Raw genomic sequence first — 18777 nt, forward strand, 5'->3', positions numbered from 1 at the left:
AATTATTTATCGAAACATAACATTGTGACATATTCTGTATAGAATAACGCTAGAAACTTAAATATCTGAATCATGCCTTCAGTAGAAGAAACAATTTGAGAGAGACACAACTAAGTATCTAAATAAAATGGATCGTGCAATAGTGAAATACCTGCATACAAAAAAGTTGGTCTCAAATATGTTGTTTGAATTTAATACCCAGTTGTTTCCTAATTATGAATTTTGTTTCCGCTATGTTAATCTCCTATCTAGGTACATATCCAGACATTTTCTCTAATTGTTGTGTTTTATGTCAATGTTATTTAGTACCACTCGTGGGCGTGTATCTTCGCGAAAAGTAAATTTTACCTGAGTTGGCTTATTGATATTAGGCTTGAATTTCCACTCGTTTATCCAGATTTGAATTTTATTGAAGGTCTCATGTGATTTTTAGTTGCTGCTCGAGGATTTGAATGTATTGCAATAATTGGATTAGCTAATTAGCAGTAGCTCACAATTAAACAATGAAAATAATTTTCTTCTCCATAACATAATTTTGAAACCCATATTCAATTCTGGGCTACCGCAAGTAACTCCAACAATGAAATCCTCCTAATGTTACATCAAAGTTAATTTTAGTGTTTGTGGTTATATTATTCTGTATATTCACTGTTCTACAGCTGCCAGATTCGGAGTTTCAACCACACCATAAGGATCCAACCGGTGCCGGTGGATATCAAGCAACAAATTTAACTGCATTCCAACAACTGGGAATTCAGTTGAGGACTGCAATCATCCCGGAGAGATCTGTCCCAGTCTTATCTTTAATACTGAGTGTATGAATATATGAATATATGAACCTGAGTGTCGTCCAATTTAATATTGAAAATACTGTACCTGAAGCCGAACACCACTTCCTGAGGAACAGTTTCCTGACGGAGAAGTAAGGTTATAAAAAGATCTCATGTTGCAAAATCTACGTGTGACTATTAGGGAAACAATTGAAGTTATTGGTCTCTCATACCGTTTAGAACATAAAATATTTACTGCCGAACTGAAAATGAAAAAACGTCTATACGTTGAGAATAATACTAGTAGTCACAAGCAAACTCGAAACACATTTGCAGACGTCTTTTAACGCACTTTGAAGAATCCAAGCAACTTTACTTGCAAGATTAGTAACCATGACGATATGGATCCAGAATAAAAAGTAAAAACAACGAAAAAATTTAAGATGCAATCAAATTAGATGGACATTTGCCGTAATCTCCAGATCTTGACTTCAACGATTTTCTTCGAGAAAGGAAGTCATATGAATCACTAGTTGGCAGAGGTTGAGCAATCTTCATTTCGACAAGCATTAGAAATTTTAGAATATTAATAGAAAACATGTATAAACCTATATTTGGAAATAAAAATTATATCTTGTCCCAATTTTTTGTTATAAGTGGGTCAGGTCACGAGTAAGGGGAAAGTTTGTATGCTGCAGTCGTCGTATTGACTTTTTTTTGCTATAACAATCTCAACAACTAGCTAAATTCCTAATTACTGGCATTTATTGGAATAATATAATCAATTTACATTCAGTAAAATAATAGACAGAAGGGAAATCAAACGTTCTAAAGCAACGGTTGAAAACTCAAGCAATGGTCATAATTAATATCATGGAATGAATCTATTGTTACAGTTTCATAACACATAGATTTCAAAGATACCAACAATTGAAGTTTTTGTCACATATATTGAATATATATGTCGAATACAATTATTATATTTTTCGAACCTGTATTCAAGAGAATCTGTGATGTTGTGAAAGTTGAGATGTTAAAAATTTGGGCAATATTCAGAACGCATAGGTTTGCGCTTTTCCTCCTAACATATTTAGTATTAGATAATTTCTAGGTAAATAAAATTAATATTTGTGTACATATTACTAGATATTATTTCTTAAAATCATGCTTTAGGACACACTGTATGGCTATGTTGAAGCTTAAAATCGGAATCCTAAAAATAATGACAATATCTCGGTATTTTCGTCTCCAATGCGGCTCACTGTTTATAAATTCAATTCTCCACATTCCACTGTTTTCCTCATAATATGCATTGTGCATATATTTTCAGGAAAAAAGATAAATTTGAAAACTTATTTGTTTTCCAATTTAATACAACTAATATGAACAATCATAAAATCAGTAGTCAAGATTTAGATGCCAAGCATTAATTTGGTCAGACAAATGGCATTGTCTGATAAGCTGGTCACATTAGTCCCAAAAGGTGATGAAGCTTTTGATGGAGGTGTTGACTAGATCAGGGTAGAAGCCTTTAAAAACGATAAAAAGTGAAAAAAATGATGATAGGATCAAATCTATTCGAAAAGGAGGAGAAAATGATACAAATAGGAATAAAAATAATTTATGGGCGATCTGAGGGCGTGAAGGGGAAGAGGGTGAGTTTTTAAAGGCAGAAAACGGTTTATTTCGATTTCCTTCAAAACTACAAGTCCTATGGTGGAACGTCAAAAGCAAAGCTTTAGATAATATCAAGATCTACAACTTTTATATTCACACTTTTTACATATAACATCAAAATTCATGTGAAAAATTGAACTAACCAAGTTTTTGGTTTCTCATTTTTATTTTTCACATAAAACATTTTTTTGTCACGAAATTTGATGTAAATTTACTTTTTCATGTCCTAAGAAGTCTGTAATTTATTTGATTTGAAACATACATTTTTTCACCTTATATTGACTTAATATCGAAAAAACACCTTAATTTTCAATCGAAAATTTCCCGTCAAAATATTAGTTTCTATTAAAAAGTTGGTGAGTTTGATGTTCGTCTAAATTTCTATTATCTAATGGTGTAAAAATAATCACCATCACTATGTTAATGTTTTTGGAAAAGGCCAAAAAAACGGAAAAAAGCTCGTATCCGAAAATTTATTTTACCATAGTGGTCTTGCTCTTGTCGTCTTGAACTTGCAAAATTTTCACTCGTACAAATATTGCTCTCCATTTTGGATTCATAATTTGTACATTTGACGAGAACATTTCATTCAGGAGGAAATTTTATTTCAACGTCAACGTCAAATTAATAAATATTTTTTTCATTAGAACTATTGTATAGTAGTGTAATATATTGTTTAGAATATAGACATAAGCTTTAATTGTAACGTTAGCCTTCCCATCCAATCACTTATATTATATTATACTATCACTTTATCAAATAAAACAAATCACAAAGAATAAAATACATAGCTAAATTCCCAATGTGTACATTCATAGAACTGAACATCTACCTTTGCATTATTTTCGCGTATAGGTGAAATTGTTTACAAAATTTTTGTTTTAGTTCAAATCTCAGATAATGAGCCTGCTCAGAATTTATTTACATAAAACATACAATATTTCATATTCATGGTGTTTGTAAATTTATTCGACACCCTTAAGAGGTGGTGACTGAAAGTCAGTTCTTATCATTTTTCTTTATTTTCACTAATGCTGGAAATTTGAAATTCTGTAATTTTCGTGCACTCCCAAAGTGTTCACTAGGGGAATTTTTTAAATATTTCTGTTACATTATATGGGGGTGAAATTAGAAACCATTATTTTTTAAGATGAAGTTTTATGAAATAAAATCATAACTCATTTTTTTCCCAAAAAACCAATAGCTAAAGGAAAAATACACCATACTTAATTTTTTCCATTAAATTGAGTGGAAAACAGTAAATAAAGATGTGAAAAGTAATACGATTGTATATAATGTAATAGGAATATTGCAAAAATACCCGTAGTTAGTCCTTTGTGAGTGCATGAAAATTACAGAATTTCAAGTTTCTAACTGAAATTTTGGAAAAAAAATGAGAATTGAATAGTTGTCACCACCTTTTAAGTGTGATATCTTGGAAAAGGGTGGTCGGTCTGAAGACATTTTGCTATAATAAAGAACCATCTTAATTTCGTACGAGGAATCACATCCTGATTTTAGAAACACCTTGTATGTTTCCTCATAATTATGATATCATGAAATTATAGAAAAAAGTCTAAAAATGTGACACATTAGACAATTCCAATACTATTATTTTTCAGTATTAGTTTGTTTCCAATTATATATGATCACAATAGACCGTGTAATATATTTGGTGGTACTACATATAGTGTTTAGATCAAGAAAAGTGGCGAAGACGTCAATTATTTAATCCAAGTGTTGACAGATAATAATTTGACAGCAAAAGTCGTGGCATTTTGCGGAGACTATGCCAACGTTAATTTCGGAGGCGCGGCTAGGCGAGACTAACTATGTGTTAACGAAATTACAATCCTCTCAGAAAAAACCATTGATAGGTATTGGATGTGGAGCCCATGTAATTCACAATTCAATAAAATCAGCTGCAGGCAGGCTTCCCCTAAGATTACGAGAGCATTTTTTTATATTAACACGATTCGAGTTGAAGCTCTAAAGGGGTTTTGCGCTGAAACTGAAACGGAATATCAACAAATGCTCGGCTATTGCAAAACCAGATGGCTTGCTCTTATGCCTGCATTGGAAAGGATTTTAAAAATTTTTATGGAACAAGCCGTGAATATCTTGAGCAGTGGACTTACTTTCTTACCAAAGAAATGGAGATATTTTATTGGGCAGATTTAAGAAAGACATAGGAAGACGTTCAAAAATCTCTGGATGTATGAATGAAAAGTAATTTATTGACTGTAATAAAGATGCAGAAGTTTTTCACGAATTTTCGCTAATTTGTAACTACATTACATCGCAGAAAGTAACTGAATGGAATAATCTAAATGTTTCCACGGAAACTCGTTAGGTGGGAATATTCTTTCACTTTCAAGCCAACAATCTTCAGCATGAGAACTTTTCTATTTTAATTGAATATATTTTATGTTTGCCTGCTACAAATGCTCCAGCAGAAAGAGTTTTTTCTATGATGAACACATTGTGGCCATCTGAGAAAACCCACTTACAAATATCAGTTCTAAAGGCGATGTTGATAATTAATGTGAATATAAAAAAACATCCCAAGAGTTTTATTCTTACAAAAAATCGTTACCAGCTATGTTAAAGGAAAATTGTTCCTCTGATAAATATAAATATAACTAAACGTTTCGGGTTTATATTTTTTAATTTCTAACTTCTAAGTTAACTGACTTTTTCTGAATAAATTAATTTAGTGTTTTGTTCATAAAATAAACCAGTGATCCGACTTTAGTCAAAAAATAAATGGTCTACCTTCCAGTGAATTGTATATAATATGTGACATCGGTTTAGAGGCAACATCGCAGGACAGTTTATGCATATCTGTAAATGTAAACTATACAGTTAAATTAAAACATGGAAATATCAGTTCGGTATCCATTATTAAGATGGCAGCACTGATAGCAACTATTTGAGCTACACATAATACATGTTTATAAATAACGCTTCAAATGAAGCGTTATTTATAAACATGCATTGACGTTGCTTGCGAGGAGTTTTTATTCCGACAATGACCTCGGATTTCACTTTACCAACGACACCTGCTGAAAAAACATAAATTTATTATTATGAAACAAGACAGAAGTAAGTTAAAAAAAATGAATGTTGTGGATATTTAGCTATGATGAATAATTATGAAACAATTGCTTTTTCTTGAAAAATTTATACTTGTTGAATATATAAACAAGAATAAAGGGGGCAATCGCCTTTGCTATTTGCAATTTCTAGTAAATTTTGAATGCACTTGACCATCCTCGGATTAGTTATATTATACTTTACAGTTTTTGCCATTCTGAAATGCAAAATTTCTGAATTGTGAAGGAAAGTTTTAAAAAATATATAACACACTTTTTTCTGGATTAAAGAGGTGAAACATATGAAGACTAGGGCCGAGCTTAACAGGTTGGTAGTTAAGTTGGAAGGTCTAGGTACTTTAAGAGAGTTTTGTTCGTCAAAACGATTTCTGCGAAATCATTTATAAAATTTCTATAAGATCCTAGAAGTTCTAGGAATCTTGTGATATTTTCTGCGTTATTTGGTATAAGATATTTAGCGATAGCCTTAAGTTTAGTTAGGTTCGGTTTTATTACTTTTGAAGTGACGATATGTCCTAAAGAACTAACATTTTTTTCTTAGCAATTCACATTTGTTGATCTGGATTTTCAATCTAGTAAGTCTAATATCTTGTTATATTTTGGAAAAATTAACTATATGCCCTTGTAGACGTTGAAGTCCTCTTAAAACGTTATCTATATCTCATTGGAATGATGGAAGTGCGTTCTTTAGTCCGAATGGCATTTTTACGTACTCGTAGTGCTCTGAACGCTAAAGGCAGTTTTACGAATATCTTCTTTGGATATTTCTATTTGGTGGTAGCTGCTCGTTAAATCTAGGATAGTGGTATCGGCCGAATTTATACATTATGTCTATTACATTAGATTTGAATATATAGTTGAATATATACATGGTTTCTTCGTTTATTTTGCGGTAATCGACAATGATGCGGAATTTTTCCCGATGAATCAGATTTCTTAGAGACTATCCATAAGGCTAAGACTATGGAGATTGGCTTGGTTTGATCATATGTCGATCAAGCAACCTTCTCCTTGAGGACATATGGATATAGGAATTATTTGGTATGTACCTGTATATCCTATGTTCTCATATGATGTTTAACTTAATTAGCTAAACTGACAGGTGTGTTTGGTGTCTCAAATAAATCTGAATATGTCCTATAAAGACAGGTGATGTGTTTTTCTTCTTTCACATTTAGGTGGTCTGGTTGGATCAGATGGTCTATGCTATTTTTGAAGTTTGCTGCTAGTGTGAAGATGGTTCCTTAACTCCTTTTTATTGGTAAGCTGACTTAGTTGATGAAGCTGGCTTCGAGTTGTATTGAATAGAATTGAAAGAAAATTGTCAGAATATGTCAAAAAAGAGTGCAACTTCATTATTTCCTGACTTCTGTCAATCGTTCTAGAGGAATATTTTTGTCTTGTACACGTTACAAGTCACCTGGTGAATGTTTATTTCGTGGAGGTTTTCTTAGTCGTCCTATTACTTGATGGTGAACAGTTCTTCGACAATAATTTGGGCTGTTTATTCTGTTCTTTACTAATTCTCTCTGTTTTTCCTTAAATATGTATTTTTACATTTTGTTCGAAAACAAATGTACTTTTTATAAACTTTTTATCACATTGAATTAGTCACGTATACGATCGTATAACTTTTCTTTTTTTTTGCGAAATTTCAGGATTCTGCATTATCGTCACCATTTATATGAGTACTTGAATATTGCAAGAGTGATATTTCGGTTTGAACATTGGTGATCAATTGATTAAAATTTATTAAGTATCGTTGTTATCTTGGTTATTATATTTACCAGGTTAAATTCGTCATGTTCTTAAGTTACTAGGTCTAAATAACATGGAAAAAATTTTTTCTAAGAATTGATACAATCTTTTATTGAACAGCTTTCTGAAATTCCGAGAAAATTATATCTCTTTAGACACAGATATTCTTTTCTCCATATTTTTCTAAATCTCAACCTTGAATTTTATAGAGAAACAAATCAGAAGACTCTAAGTCTTACCCACCTATAAGAAATAGATGTGAGGTAGCTCTATGTCACATAATACTATTTCGATATCATTTTCTTTTGAAATTTTAGAGGGATATAGAAGGTGATTGATTTTCAAAGCTTTTACTTATTAATATGCTTATTAAAAAGAGTACAATCATCTAAAAAGTGAATTTTATACAAAATATTCTAGTTTCTAGTTATAAGAGCCATCATGGTTTTAAAAATCTAATTGTTCTATCTAAAACGTTATCTAAAAACTGTTTCATCTAAGCTGGTAGATCTGAACCGTTGGTAATATTCATACTGAACACACTGTTAACAGTACCACTACATCAACTATAACAATCATACTAATGCGCGTTTCGACATCTAAGTATCTTTCTGAGAGATTTAAGGTATTATCACTTTTTATAATAGCAATGTTAACAAAATTTTGTTTCCTCATTATTTTGTTCCATGATTCACTTACGTGAACAGTATTTTTGAAATTTACCAATATGTATTTAGAATTCAACTTCATTCAATTAAAATATTATTAGGAACTGCTTTTCATATCTGACTTGTTTACAGTTATCACCATGTTTCTCGCAAAATGGTAAAATAGATGAAGCCTAAGATATTTTTGTAAAGTTTCCACTGCCCTTGCTTCGTGTGCCAAAAGTGTAGCTACCACAATGCTGGGAAATCTGTTTGCAATACAGTCTCTAGTCATAGACGGGTCTTCTGGAAACCATAACTCTGCTGCAGCCATTATGGACAATGGCTTATAATTAAAAAAATCAAGCCAAGATGCTCGATTGGCTTTGTCAAGGACATCAGCCTTTGGTTTAGTTTAGTGGGATACGACGTCTATCAGTAGGCCCATATGTGCAACGGTTTATTATCACCCACTATCAAAACTATGAACTATAAGCTGTTCCAATAACGATTAAATCTGACGTGAAACTTAAGATTTATGTCATTTAACTTTTTACTTTATGACTTTGTGATTCTTTCATCAGATCTCGTATATGTGAAGCTGAACCTCGTATATGATGTGGAGCTTAATGAAATATAAAATTATAATTACTCGATCGCTTAATTTTGCATTAGAATGCTGAGCGCACAATATATTCAATGTATTTCTAATTTTAAAACATCAGGACTACTCAGTTTTTATGATGCAAGTTTAGTTTGGAAGTAAGTTTCTTGAACGACGATGTACGTTTGCAACCGAATGTATTTTTAATTTGTTTAGGGAAAAAGTGATGAATGAAGGTGAATATTTCGATAATTGTGTTTTCTTAAAAGATTGCAGACCAGGGAAAATACAATCTTTCATTTCGAAAGGCAGTCTAACAAGGTAAGACGAAAATAAAATATACTTAATAATACATCGTTTAAAATACCTGTATCATTTCAACAGTTATTCTGTCAGATGTTGATATAATAGTTGAGATAAAAAGCTTTTGTATTAATATTACTTGAGAAACATGAAAAATAACAGTCAGGTCATTGCGTCTTTCCTAAATATTTGTTTATGACACAAAACCAAATTAAAAAACGAGAACCGACCACTGGAATAAAAATAGTATCTCTAAACAACATTCTTTTGTTTTTTTCTTTGTATATGCATAGTAAATGTAAATTATAATATTTTATTATTTAGTGACAAAACAATATACGTCAATTGAATCGAATATTTGAACCTTTTATTAGATAAACAAATAATTCATTAAAAGGAACAAGTCTTTTCAGATATAAAAATAAATTTGATCTCAACTGCTTGGAACTTAATCCCTTTTTTATATATAAGTTCACTATATTTTTCTCATCTTAATTTTCGACTTTAAGTTGAATTGATTCTAATAAATTCATTGCAGTATTTCCAAAATATTAATAAAAATAAAATGTTTTGTGACAATGAATATATACAAAGTAAAACATTCTGTTTGATAAAAAAGTATAAAGGGCTAACGAGCTCCGATTTCAATGCAAAATTAAGTGGTAAAAAGTGAAGATAGAGAACAGGTTGTGTGTCACAAATTCGTTTGATTACTCGTGGATGTTGACGATTATACAAATTATAAAACGAGGAACTACAATAAAAACATTCTGTGGTGAACAAGTACCTTCTTCTTCTTCTTCTTCTTCTTATTTTAAGACTATGTCTTGTGTTTTCAAAGAGGCAGCCTAAGTTGTGACTGCGAGGACCAGCTCTCATACCAGCGCTTTGGTGGTCTTCCAGGCGGTCTACTTGTATTGGGTCTCTCTTCCTTTGCGATTTTCGCCAGTCGATCGTTGTTCATTCTATTGACATGATCTCTCCATGCTCTTCTTCTAGTTCTGGCCCGTCTCACTATATCCGGAACGTCACACATTCTTCTAATTTCATTGCTCCTTATTCTGTCTCTTAGTGTTTTCCCTGTGATTGAGCGTAATGTCTTCATCTCGGTCGTTCTAAGAATCCGCTTAGTAGTTGCAGTCTCTGCCCTCGTTTCTATGGCGTATGTCATTACTGGTCTGACACAAGTTTTATATATCCGTGTTTTGCTTTCGATACTTAAAAATTTATTCCTCCATATCACGGTTCGAAGGAATCCTGATATCCTAGATGCTGCTGTTGTTTGCGTTTTGACTTCTTGTTTCAAGTTCCTATTGCTCGTGATGTTAACCCCTAAATATTTAAAAGACATAACCTGATCTACACTTTTATTATAAATTGCCAGTTTGCATCTTCTTTGTTCTCTCGCTATTGTCAAGGATTGTCTTTTGTTTCGATATGATCATATTGAATTTTCCTGCAACTGTTTCAAATCTGTGTAGCAGTTTTTGCAGATTATCCTCATCTTCGGATATCACAACCGCGTCATCAGCGTAGCAAACTATCTTAAACTCATGTTTTCCCATTCTGTATCCTCTGCCTGCCGTTTTGACTTCTTTTATGATTTCGTCCATTATAATGTTGAAGAGTATTGGGCTGAGACTATCTCCTTGTCTGATCCCTGTTGATACTGGCATTTTACTGGAGAGTTCGTTGTTTACTCTTACATATGTGCTATTTCAGTTGTTCATGTCCCTAATGATGTCTATTGTCCTTTGGTTTACGCCTCGTTTTTTCTGTAATGTAATCTCACTCTGTCAAATGCTTTTGTTGAGTCTATGAAGCACATAAACGCGGTTTTATTGTACTCTATGGCCTTTTCGGCAATCTGTCTTAAGATGAATATAACGTCTATGGTTGATCTATTTTGTCTAAATCCCTGTTGTTCTTCGCTCATGCCGCTACTTGAGATTTCTTCTGCAATAATTTTTGTTAGTAATTTTGAAGTCGTGCTTAGGAGGCTGATCCCTCTATAATTATTTTGATCTTTCTTTTCCCCTTTTTTAAAGACGGGGATCGTTATGCTTACTTTCCATTCCTCTGGTACTTTTCTCTGGTCGTATATCTTGTTGAACATGACATGCATTTGGTCTATTAATTCATTGCCACCATATTTAAGAAGCTCGTTATTAATGTTATCCAGCCCTGGTCATTTTCCTATTTTTCATCTTGCGCATTGTTGCTTCAATTTTGTCTTTTTATATTAATTGTTGTTGGATGTCTTCTCCTTCCCCAGATATATTTTCTTGTTTCTGTTCTGTGGGTTGGCTTATTATTATGTCACCGTAGAGTTCATGGAAATACCTTTCCCATTCTTTTAACGTTATTGTTTTCGTGTGGATGTATTCATTGATTGGTGTTTTGATGTTCCTTATCATATTCCAGATCTTTTTTTGTCCCCCATATAAGTCGTTTTCCATGTCTGATGAGTATTTCTCCCAGAATTGTCTCTTAATCGTTTGTATTTCCATATTTGTCCTATTCCTCACGACTTTGTAATCAGCATATGTAATTGTTTGACTTCTATATTGAAGATATGCTTTTCTTGTTTCTTCCGCAAGTAATTTGATTTCGTGTGTGAACCATGGTTACGTGTTGGGCTTTCCATTTAGGTTCACCTTTCGTTTGCTCAAATGCCTCTTCTGCAGCTGTCCTTCTGCCAGTATGGCCGTTGGGCGGATTGAGTAGCTCAGCGACCATGCTGTCGGTCCCAAGCCCGGATAAAAGAGGAGGGTTGTAAGGCAAGGCTAGCTACCTACCTCATGTAAAACAGCCATTTGCTCAGAGAACGAAGAAAGTAGCCTCGGATAGGACTGATAAAACTTATAACGACCCGGCAAAGTTAAGGAAAAAACAAATACCTTAAGGAGCAAAATTAGTCATCGAATAAATATATGATATCATTTTGTGTCGGTGTTAATAGGTAGTATATTCTACAACGAGCGTCTATTGATGGCTCTCAATCACGAGATTGTTGTAAAAATCCGAGCGAATAATAGCCAGTACACGCAAGTAGAAGACTATACTTTCTCCACGACTACACAAAGAAAAAATTGCTCTATGAAAAAATATTAATTATATATAAGAAATAGATACCTAGGTATGGCTTAAATTTACCTTGGGATAAAATTCTTCGTGACATTTGTGCAGTTAGTTATATTTATTACTGATGGTGTTGACTCTTGATCAAAATAGACTGCATTCAAAGTGTCTGATGATGTATGTTAAATATTATTAAGAGTTCATGAATTTTTCTCTACCCACTGCAGTATTTCATTTGCCTTATTCATTTCGCTTGATAGAATAATTTGAGTGGCTTTCTGTTAGCGACCTGCTCTTCCAGCCTCTTGTAGCTTAGGAGCAGCAATATCTCCACCTGCAATAACCAGAAAATTGTTACATCGACTAACGTATACAATTGTCAAACATAAACTAAACGTCCAAAATTGCTCTAATGTTCGTAATAACTACACAACTCATGTGCAAACATATTTACCAATTTATGTTGATGAGATCTGCCATCTTCAGATTAAGGTGTTGGTGATGGTGTCTAGAATAGATTGAATAGCTGTTTGAAGAGAGTTTGTACCATTTTCCAATCGTACCTATTCGATTCGTTTCCGAACTCGTATAATTTTTATGAGAAATTTCCAAAGATTTTGAAATCTTCTTGTTTTTTTTCAAAAAAATGTTAATTTTCGATCCGACTGTTTAGTTTGAAAAAACTTTTTTTATCAAAATTGTTTAAAAACTAGAAATTTTATTTGCAATAAATTAGGCACTTTATGTGTCCTAAATTCTAAGAGCGTAGTAATAAAGTGGGAACCTTTTCATTCATCAAAAAAGTTTTTTATTTATTATATTTCGAAGTTGTGAGAGCTCAAATCTATTTCGAGAATAAATACATTATTTATTCTATTTGAAGACTGAAAAAATAACTATACTATAGTATATCAAAATGAGAAAATATTTAAAGCAGTTCGCTGCTATACCAATAGTGATTATTCTAGATATACGTGGCAAAATAAACCTCAAAAGTTATTTTGAATGTTATATCGTTGGAGATGTCTGGTCAGGCAAGCAAAATAACGGAAAGTTTACGAAACTAGTCAAGATTTATGTAATGGAAGATGTCAAAAAAATATAGCTTTTTGTCGACTACGTAAGTACATTATAATAGAATAATAATGTAGACATTTCCAAATTTTTATAAACTTAATATATCCCTTGAAAATCTAAGATTTCACACAGATTTTTATAAATACAGATATTAGGGATTATGTACATGGAATTTATTTAAAGATCAAGTTTGTTGTTGTATCTCTATTATAATAGGATTTTAAAATTTGTGTAATCAGTCAGGTAATATTAGATTATGTTGACGATTCAAAACCGTTGGGAATTCTGAACGTGAAGCAAACAAAGATTTATATTAAAAGAAACTAAAAAATATATTGAATATTACCTGATTATACTCTTTTGTTTTATGGCAGCAAAGGATCGACTAGTTTTGCATTTGCAATAAATTATAACATTAAACCTTGGCGAGTTTTTCTGTTAGATGGGTTCAGAAATTATAAATCTAATGGATTCAAGATATTTATATAAGTAAAAGCGGAGTTACGTGGTTTGCAATTTAAGCCGATGTTATGCTTCCTCCAATAAAATAATTATATTCGATAATTGGACAAACAACATCCTTTTTTGTCATATTTAAATATCGTACAAATTACATGGTAAGAAAGATTTGGAGTAAATTAATTTAGCTATGTGAACAGCAAGCTAATGCAAATGAATAATAATACATTTTGATAACAAACAGTGATGTAGAGAACATTTTTATATTCTACTGTTGCTTGTTTTTTCGAATCTTCAATATTATAATGAAAAGCGAAATAAGGTCAAAACATCAAAAGTAATTTCTAGTGAAAAAGTCCTTATACAAATGGAAAAGATCTAATAGCGAGCTAATTGCTATAGGTTGTAGTATAAAATACTAAAGTATTCTCTTTTTAATATATAATTATAATCAAAGCTTTCGAATATTTACCATCGTAGATTGAAAAATTTGGTTATTGGTTATGGAGCCAATATTATGAGGACATACTCTTCTAAAGTCATGTCACGGTTAATCTGCAGTGCTGATGAAATTTTCCTATGGTTTCTTGTAAGACTAGTCCGTCGGCTCTAATTGTGAGAAAGTTAGAAAGAATTTTCTGTTTTTCTTTTAAAACATTTACCTTCAAAGATGTAGTGTTTCAGTAATTTGGCCTTTCAAAAATTTCATGTTTTTCTTTTCCACAAACTCAATCAAGTAATACGAAGTTGACAAATTCAGGAGTGCATTTTTCAAAGAAACTGTACCACTTCCGAAGTATCGCTGTCCCTATCTGAAACTGAAATTGGGTCTACTTCATCTATACTATCATCCATACTTTCCTGAATAAGTTAATCTTTTGAGCTCTCACTTTTTTGTTCTCACTAGTTTTTTAGTTTTTTCTACTAATTTCAATTATTTTTGTGAATTTTTTTATTATCGAAGCTTTCTAATCGCAATCTCCTTGCTCTGCCTCTAATTCTAGTTTGTCAATTGTATCAAATAAAACTGGAAATCGACCTCGTTGGCGATTTTTTATTTACATATTGGCCCTTGGTGAAGCCTTGAAAGAGGATAGAACTGGATATTCTATCCTTTTAGGAAGACCAAAATTATTGATAGTGGATTTTCAATAGGCAATTAATCGTTTTTTTAAGATAGGGTATAGAATCTCTTCAAAAGGTTTAGGCCTATCAGTCACTATACATAACGGAACTTATGATCTTGAAATATATTAGTTACATGGAAATATTTCAGATACTTTAAAGCCACTTATATTTGTTAGAGCCTTACCCTTTGATACCTAAGCTCATCCAAAAAGTCTTGAAATATCGTGAAGAGTTATGTTTTTTACCTCTATCGTTGGTGATTTAAACAGATGCAACGCAGTTGTCATACGTTTTCATAGGACCAAAAACTGTTTGGTACAACGGCAAAAATCTGTACAATGTATGTAGTAGAGCAGTAAGATAAAGCCATTGGCTTGAAAAAAAAACGATTACTTCAATGTTAACATGGATATCGGAATAATCAAGAAAGACTAAAGGCATGTTCACTAATTTGTTCAAAGTTAATTGAAACGGGGCGAGTGGATAAAATACAAAATTGATATTCTTCTTCTTTAAATCCGGTCAAGGAGTTTTCTCCTTCTTTGATTATTTTCTTGAGTGTCATTACTTTAATACTGAAATGTTTGTTACTCTCTTTAAGGAATCCTCCAGTTTTGATTACATTAACTGCTGCGGCTATAGTTTAGGGTCAAACTGCGTACGTTTCTAGGCACCAATTTCAGGCGATTCATTGCGTGGCATCTGAAAGAATCATATAAGCAGACCAGCCAAAACATAACCTAAGAACACACGGTGTACAATATTTAAAATTGTTCGCTGTACATGTCATAACTCTACTGTGGTACATAAATCTGCATTCAATATACACTTTCTTGTTACCGTTTAAACAACGAATTTCACAACCTTTAATAGTAAATTTATTAATTGGTTTATTTTCTTCGATTATACTGAAAAATGAATTGATAGTGAAGTGTTATTTGCAATGAATTTTTATATTATGTCATCCAAAGTTTACCGAAATTTTAAGAGTAATACGAATAGGAAAGTTCTTATTTTTAGAATTAGTTTCAAAAGATATGAGGTATATTAGTTATCATAAAAAAATAATTCCAGGTATTTTTCATGAAATATTGAATTATAAATTTTCGAGAATCTATTATTTTTAATTAATCTAAATATTTTGTGGTTAATATGAAAGATAATGATTAAATCTCTCAGTTTTTATTGGTTTTTTTTCACGAGATGATTAAAACTCAATTTTATCCATTTCTAATAAATTCATTGTCAATAAAACGTAAGAATTTTTCCATAATATACGAGGATCGAAACTATTGAAGTAAACTGATAGTTTATCAATGTAATCACATGGGAGGAATAGATACAGAAATAGATATAAAAAAGTATGTGTACAAGTAAAGAAGATACTTAACGGCCTCTAGGTATTAAAAAGATTTATTGGTTATAATTTTTATAAGAGAAATATCTATTCAAATGTTTGCAATTTTTACTAATATCACTCAATTTGTGTTAAAACGTTGTTTCCAAACACCAATACGTACCAATAATTGCATTTGTCGACAACAGTAATGTGTCGACTATCTTAAGAGCTTGGCTAGTTTTAAGCTATACGTCTTCTTCCTCCTCGATGTTAAGCAAACATAAATTGCACAATTCAATGCAAATAATCGTTTTTCTCAAATACATATACATAAATTATAATTCCTAATTACACAAATCATAAAAGTTTTTATATAGATCAATTCGTTCATCGTACCACAAATTGCAATTTCGAATAGATAGAAAGCTTTGTATTGCTTCGACATTTTCATAAGCTTAGCAAGTACACTTCGGTCATATGTATCTCCTCCATCACTTTGATAAACTGTGTATTATTTTCTCAAAAAGTATATAAGATTCTGTTTTCAATTTTGTTACTCATTTTCAAACGAAACTCAACCTGAAACAACTGTAGTTAGATCAATGCGAAGTAATAGATTGTAAATTATTTTTCGTTTTAGTTTCTATGACATTATGAATTATTATTGATTGTTATTATTCTTTTCGGTAATATTCATTCAATATTCCAAAGTCTAAATACCAATAAAAATAATGGCGTGAATGATTTGAGGATAATTGATCTTTAATTTACTGGATCTATTTTAAGATCTTTGGCTATAACGCTTCGAAGACCTTAGTATCGACTTGTACTTTAATCTTCATAATTTTTTCTGAAATTTATCATCAGTTTATAGCTTGTATATAATATGATATTTGCACTAACTTGTTACATTATTTATAAATTAGGTAAATATTTATTAATATTCATTCGATGTATGGTAGTGTATGAACAGTTCAGCAAAACAATGTTGTTTAAGTTGTTTATCTCGATGTGAGGCGAATATCAATCATTGATATTGATCCTAGTGTAACAGACTAAATAATTTTCTTTTATTATATTCATTACATAATAGTATGTGTGCTATGAATTTGAATTTAAACAAATTTCGACTTAATATTCACATATGTATATCTATTAATAACCATATTAGTACAATTTATTTATGATATTCATATAATTGACTTTTATCAAGTTTCACAAAAGAACTAGTTTTTATCCAGAAATTTTTTCACATTTTGACATACTTTGACTAGAATATGTAATCGTTTAACGGCTAAATATTTTGTTTCAGGATATAACATGGATGATAATGGAGCATATACTCAATCTATACTGAGAAGTTCCAGATTCTGGGTTCAAAAGGTTATGGTTCCCACTTTACTTTGTCTAGGGCTGATTGGTAATACGATAACAGTAATGGTACTTACAAGGTTAGCATTATTGGTATGTCTTAATAAGCTGAATACTCGTATAACTATAATATCGTGAAAAAATAATTAGACGTATATTATCATTTACAGCTGCTAGATAACATTTTTTCATTCAAGTTGCCAAATTTACAAGTGAAAATTTCAGATGATGGAATTTTTCATTAATTTTTTTTTTCGAAAATCAGTGGTGATGTTTTATAACTGTATAATTATCATTAGCAAATTTCGAAATTAGACAGACAGGAAATTATCAAATAGTACACTTTTATACCATTGAATTTATTTATGTGTAAGGAAATTCAACGATTGTGTAATTATTTGAAAATTTTACTGAAGCTTTTGAGAAGTTTTTTCAAATTTCCATTAGGACTATCATTAACTATTGTATGAAGAAATGAAAGAAAATATTATTTTTATTTAATTTTTTTTAATATATTTTTCCTGAGTCAAAAGTACCGAAAATCGAGATTTTTCGAAAAATTATTCCAAGAAAGAATATACAACAAATTTGTCCGGTGGGAAAACAACAATTCCTTGCAATTGTTCAAACAACCTCGGTTTAAACAATATGGCATGGGGTTGTTTCATGGCAAGATGCATTTATATCATCAGTAGGGCTATTTGAAGAGGATCGCATAGAAAAAGTGAGGTGGGATAGTTTTCGGTACTCATGTACTGATATAATTCGAGGGAGAAGGTGATTGTGATCAACTGCTTAGTTGTTTTGCTTTGTCCTATTTGAGATTTAATATACAATTTTGAGAATTTCAGTACAAGTGCAAGCTGGTGGAAGATTAACACTATAAAATTATGTAGGTATGGAAAAATACATGAAGATTTCAAAAAGAAAACGTGCTAGTATGTGTATTAAGAATTATTACAATAAAAAGTTGAACAAAATTTGAATAAACAAGATTGAAAACCTTAATGAACGAAAATGAGGAAAAACTAGCATATGGCGCTAGACAGGGCCAAGCACTAATGGAAAAAGTGAATATTGAACGAACTAAATGAACTTGGAATTCAGGAGAAAAGATAATCCTACAAATATCACTATTTATCTCACAATAGAAAAAATATAGTTCTTGAAAACGCGATGCGTTAAACTGAGGACATTTCTTCGAGAAAATTCTATTTTTCATAGGTCAACTAGAATTATTTAGGTCAATTCGAACCTCAATTGTAATAATTCAAATATTATGTCAAAAGGATTTTCATAAAATATTATGTCTTTCCTGAATATTTATAACATATTTGAAGTAACTAGTCATATCCGTTTTTTGGTGTAGATTTGATGGTCTCTTCATTATCATATACCGAACATGTTCGAGGGGATACAAATGTGGTAACCGAAATAATTAAAGCAT

At 31.3% G+C, this 18777-nt stretch overlaps 1 protein-coding gene across 4 annotated transcripts in view; it reads left to right on the forward strand.

The window, feature by feature from the left end:
• Window positions 1–8636: 8636 nt before the first annotated feature.
• The window catches only part of LOC130896368 (uncharacterized), a 28548-nt gene continuing 18407 nt past the window's right edge, over window positions 8637–18777 (forward strand). Inside the window, exons 1-3 of one of the 4 annotated variants that reach the window (XM_057804396.1) lie at window positions 8637–8730; window positions 8789–8893; window positions 17272–17410. In XM_057804396.1, the coding sequence (XP_057660379.1) occupies window positions 17280–17410 (131 nt within the window). In that variant the 5' untranslated portion in view covers window positions 8637–8730; window positions 8789–8893; window positions 17272–17279. Of the gene's footprint in view, window positions 8894–17271; window positions 17424–18777 lie in introns of all 4 variants that reach the window. The other 3 variants (XM_057804397.1, XM_057804398.1, XM_057804395.1) reach the window with 3 other exon arrangements.

The sequence above is a fragment of the Diorhabda carinulata genome, chromosome 7 (assembly GCF_026250575.1).
Source record: "Diorhabda carinulata isolate Delta chromosome 7, icDioCari1.1, whole genome shotgun sequence".
In the NCBI taxonomy this organism is placed as follows: Eukaryota; Metazoa; Arthropoda; class Insecta; order Coleoptera; family Chrysomelidae; genus Diorhabda; species Diorhabda carinulata.